Below are 5,791 nucleotides of genomic sequence, written 5' to 3' on the forward strand. Positions count from 1 at the left end.
CTAATGACTGTATTAAAAAATCGTCATTATTTTAAAACTCGGACCTCAACTACCCAAGAACTAAGCAAAACCAAACCAAACCTAAACGTAACCTAACTTTACCTGACGTAACTTACTCTAACGTACCCTAACTAACCTAATCCTGATGCAACCTAACCTAAATTTAAGCTAAACACAGCTAGACAATATACACTTCAACCTCACCCATACGAAAAATTCCACCCACCTCCGCCAACCTCAGAATAGTCACGTTGAAATATATTCTATAAAGTTCATTATTAGTATATTCTAAACTTGTTATTATTGCTACACATTAAAGTTATCATCTATAGTACCTTCTAAAGTTGTCATTATTTGTATATTCTCAACTTGCCATTATTAGTATATTCTAAATTTGTCATTTATAGTATATTCCAAACTTTTCATTATTAGTACACATTAAAGTTATCATTAATAGTACCATCTAAACGTGTCAATATTAGTATATTCCAAACTTGTTTTTACTACTATATTCTAAAATTGATATAGACTTGTCAGTATTAGTATATCCTAAACCTGTTATAATCATTATATTCTAAACTTGTCATCATTAATTTATTCTAAATTTGTCATTATTAGTACATTCTAAACATGTCATTAGTAGTACACATTAAGTTAATCATTAATATTACCCTCATAACTTAACATTATTAGTATATTATAAACTTGTCATTATCATTTTATTCTAAATTTTCCTTTTTAGTATACATTAAGGTTATCATAAGTAGTACCTTCTAAACTTGTCGTCATTAGTATATTTTAAAATTGACATTACTAATATAATCTAAACATATCGTTTTTAGTATTTTCTAAACTTGTTCTTATTAGGATATTGTAAACTAGTCATTATTAGTATGTTCTAAACTTCTCATTGTTATCATCAAAAGTATTTTCTAAAATTATCATTGTTAGTATATTCTAAAATTTTAACTATTACTACACATTATAGTTTTCTAAAATTATCCTTATTAGTATATTCTAAACTTGTAATTATTAATATAGTCTAAACTTGTTATTATTAGTACATTCTGAGCTTGTCTTTAATAGTACCTTCTAAACTTGTCATTATTAGTTAACATAAAAGTTATCATTAATAGTACCTTCTAAAATCTTCATTATTAGTATATTCTAAACTTGTTATTAGAACACATTAAGATTATCATTAATAGTACCTACTAAACATCTCATTATTAGTATATTCTTAAATTGTCATTATTAGTATATTCTATACTCAAAAACTCTCCTCCTCCTCACTTTACTATAAACGCATCAACAATGGAATCTAATACCCAATAATAACTTCCTACCGACCATTAATCTATCATAGTTGCCATCATTATCGACTAAATCCCAACGATAGCTATTGAGATCGGTTGTCGTAATCACCTTTTCCCTCAGCTGACCAGACTATGAAATGGTCATTAATAGCCGTTGAGAATCAAGCCAAATCCTTCTCAGTTGCAAAGGTGATTGGAGAGAATGCCCTCCGGCGGTGTCTTTTACTTATTCATATATTTATTTATCTATTTTCAAAGGCAATATCGTCTCTGACAATGACATCTTGCCTCTCTGATGCATTGGAGATCAAAATGACTTCATCATGACCTTAGGTGACTAACAGTGGCCGTCACGAGCAACTGACATTGGTTGAGGTTTTTCTGCAATAGCTTACCACCTCCTGGGACACACTCTTTCATACTACCTCTACAAGAAGCATCACAGTCATGAAATAAACTTTCATGGTTTCAGAGAATAAATAGGTTAGATTTGAAGGTTACAACAAAGACTATTAATGTAATTAACAGTTTATTTGCAATAAATAGATCGGTTGTACTATGTTTAAAAATGTATGATTTGTATGGGTATAGCATATATTTCATGGAGTCAGTCCGATGTTGCAGATGCACCGAATGGCAATAGGAACAAAGTTCTGGAGAGCAGGATTGGGGAGGAGACCTTAGACTTTCATCGTCCATATCCAAGAGGCGCCTTGCACACGTGCTCGCCAAGACACCTGTCGAAGCAGCACTTGTCCACACCACTGCACGCCCCATCGTTCGAGCAGGTGATGGGAGGTCCGAAGATGCGAGGGCACACGGGCCTCACTGGTGGGCACTGACCGGGCTTGACGATCTGTGTTGCGATGGGGTCAGCTGGTTGGTTGTTGCTCTCACAGCAATAGGCTGCTCCTTCAGGAGTCTTGCACCAGTAACGGCAGTTGCTGCTGGTGGCGACAGGAGGAACAACTCCACCGACGATCCCGTGACCGACGCCGCCGACTACGGGATGGCCTTGGTGACCGAAAGGAGGTCCTCCGACATGGGGTCTCCCTCCGAAGTGACCAGCACCTCCAAGACCAGGGGCTCCGAAGGGAGGACCTTGTGCATGAGGAGGAGGTCCTCCAAAGAATCGAGTATTTGCAGCTCCACCACTTCCACTCGCAGCATTACCCTTGTCGTCTTTGAGTTTCTTACCCGCCACCAAGGCAAGGGACATGAGCAGGACGCACAGGACTTTCATTATGAATGTCGGTGATTAGCAAAATAAAATCCTCTCTCAAGGAAAACTTCTGCAGGAAAATGAGGTATATGTGATTCTCGGCTGCTTACTCGCGGTGTTCCGCAGATGAAGCTGGAAGGTCGTGTGTGTCTGCTCTCGCTCCACCTTGTCTTATATAGCGGCAACCCGTCCCACCATTCCATCCCTCCACCCCGTTCCTCACCTCCCCGTTTGTTACTCTCAGTTTAGAACTGGTATTCCCTTCGCTTTATTTCAAATCCTACTTGTCCAGGGGATTGCCTGTTCTACGTCATAACAGATGTTTCCTGGAAACAAGGTTCAAAATGTAAAAAGAGTTCAGAGTATAACTAGTTTTCTTTGTTGTTACATAGACGAATATACCCACACACGCACATATTGCATATATATACATGTATATATATATATATATATATATATATATATGTATATATACATGCATATATATATATATATATATATATATATGTAGATATGTATATATTTATATATATATATGTATATATATGTATATGTATATACATATATATTAATGTATGTATATATATATATATATATATATATATATATATATACATGAGAGAGAGAAATTCGCTAATAGCAGCGACATCAAACCGATCATTTTTATAACAGTTGCATGCAGGATTCGAACCCACTGCTCTCACTCACACGTAGATCACCTTCACAGAGTCTTAGACCACTACACCACAGAAGCTATAACATCCTTGAAACCTGGAATCGAACTGATTCCCGAGGATAGGAAAGATCACTAATCTGCGACCCCAATTCCTGTTTTACTCAAGGACCAAGCTCTCCAGTGGTAAGGGGTAAGGATCGGAACAAATCCTTTTCACGCTTATCGCCATTGAAACTATGAGAGAAATTCGCTTATAACAGCGACATCAATCCGATAATTTTTTATGACAGTTGCATGCAGGATTCGAACCCACTGCTCTCAGCCTCCCGTAGATCACCTTCACAGAGCCTTAAACCACTACACCACAGTTACAATGGCGATAAGCTTGGTGTGTCCAAGGTCATGGACACAAGGTGAGTACACAGGAGGTTAAATTTAAAACTTTCCAAATGACAATTATGCATAGTACGGAGCTCGAAAATTACAGAAATGTAGTCAAATGCTCGGCTGCTTCTTGCAATCTTAAAAGTACGATGACCAAGCGACTCCGCTCTCATCTCCACAGGGAACCAAACTCACATCTTCCTCTCTTCCTTCCTCACCTCCTCCTCCTCTTCTTGCTCGCACATGCACAACTGGTCTTCCCTGGCTTTTGCCCGTGCTGGAACTGGTTCTTTGATTGACGTCATCATTTTTTCTGCAATCTCCTGCCTTTGGACTGCATGACAAAATAATACTGATTTTTTTTCAAAGTCCGTGGCCATGCACACACACACGCATGCACTCACGCAAAAAGAAGGCTTAATGAAAATTAAAAGAAGCGTAGGTAGGAATACTCTGGCGTAGTTACAACAGCTCCCGATGATGCCACTTGTCCTGACTGTTCGACCACTTAGAACAAAGGCAATGGCATCAGTTCAGTGTCTCTTGCCACAACTCCACCACACCCACAGTTGCGGAAAACTGGGTAGAAAGGCACACAATTTTCTATTCTTTACATGCTGTGATATACATAATTCAATAATAATGAACCACTGGGAAATTCCCTTGGAAACATTAGAAAATTAAAATTAAAAAAAAAGAGAAAAATAATATATCTTTAATAACAGGGCTTCGGGGAGGGATCCGTGCACGTACATGCAACAAAGAAATTCTTTAAAAAGTCATCGCAGCCACTAAAAAAAATCAGTATAAGATTGCGTCCAGACAAAGGCATATACTATAAAAAAAATACTAAAACAAGTGCCTCTAGTGCACCCAAATACATCTTTGACGAATTATGCCTAGTTCAAGTTATTCTAAAGATATCATTTGAAATTAAAGTTTGGAAATCAAAATAAAGAATTATCAGGCAGGTGCAAGAAAATCCGAAGATATAGATTGCGGGATATACGAAGAAGTCATAAAGAGTTGATATACGATTTCTTCTTATGTTTCAAGTGGTTACAGTTAAGGTTAAAAGCCTGAAATTCTGCCAATAAAGATGCTAGACCCAAACATTGTCTTTATAACACCGTATCTCTAGCCATGCCAATCGATCATTGTTAAGGTATTCTACAAAATGGCTTTGGGACTATATCATGAATACGAAATTTATCAAATATATATATATATATATATAAAGAAACATAGCTAAAGGACACAATCCAGGTAATACACAGGATTCTTTTCAACATTTATTTTAAATACAAAATTATTATAACATTTATCTTCTTCAATATTGAACAATTGTTAACTACTGTATTTAGAAACTATGATAAGCACTATTATGAATAGTGCACGACTTAGTGTACAATTGCGTACACAGACGCGCACATGCGCACACACACACCCACACACACACACACGTCTTGATGGTGCAGTGATAGCGTTCGCGGCCGCCACTACGGCGGTCCGGGTTCGAATCCCGCCCATGGCTGAAATAATTTCAGCATCGCTGCGCTGCGAGTCACTACTCCAACTCTCGTGGGCGGGGAGTTGTGTGCGTCTGTGTATGTGTGTATGTCACAGTATTACCAATAGATAGGCCATGTATGAGCTCTAAGCTTTATTCTGGGAGGGAAATTGCTGTCGATCACAAGTCCAACACGTGATCCAAGACCATGGTGAGTCACACACACACATACACACACACGCGTGCTGAAACACACACAGACACGCACGCATACACACATACACACACATACACGCACACAAACACACACACACGTATACACACACACATACGTACATACGTACATAGAAATATACATACCCACTCACACATAAACACACACACACACGACTCGACGGCTCATTTTCTTTATCAATAAGAAATTCATGCTCTCGACGTGGCACTTTTATGTTCTTTTCCCACTTGCAGTCCAAGAGATCAAAGAGATCAGCCCACTGGTAGCCTACTATGTAAAGAAAAACTTGATCCAATGAAAAGACAAACTTCTTCCTCTTAGTAGCATTCATTCTTTGTTTTGATACCACAGACGCTTCTTCCACCAATTGGAGTCTCTCTCTCTCTCTCTCTCTCTCTCTCTCTCTCTCTCTCTCTCTCTCTCTCTCTCTCTCTCTCTCTCTCTCTCT

The 5,791-nt window shown here is 38.0% G+C and overlaps 1 protein-coding gene across 1 annotated transcript; it reads right to left on the reverse strand.

Moving 5' to 3' along the window:
* Nucleotides 1–1,832: 1,832 nt before the first annotated feature.
* Nucleotides 1,833–2,655, reverse strand: LOC143019209 (uncharacterized). The gene has a single exon (XM_076174902.1). The coding sequence runs from the start codon at nucleotides 2,557–2,559 to the stop codon at nucleotides 2,005–2,007; it is 555 nt and encodes a 184-aa protein (XP_076031017.1). The 5' UTR covers nucleotides 2,560–2,655; the 3' UTR covers nucleotides 1,833–2,004.
* Between the last annotated feature and the right edge of the window lie 3,136 nt (nucleotides 2,656–5,791).

The sequence above is a fragment of the Oratosquilla oratoria genome, chromosome 36 (assembly GCF_046742065.1).
Source record: "Oratosquilla oratoria isolate Oo_2021 chromosome 36, ASM4674206v1, whole genome shotgun sequence".
NCBI lineage: Eukaryota > Metazoa > Arthropoda > Malacostraca > Stomatopoda > Squillidae > Oratosquilla > Oratosquilla oratoria.

Bases quoted from the DNA above. Each gene is read 5' to 3' on its own strand.
- LOC143019209 (XM_076174902.1), bottom strand. From the start codon at position 2,559: ATGAAAGTCCTGTGCGTCCTGCTCATGTCCCTTGCCTTGGTGGCGGGT.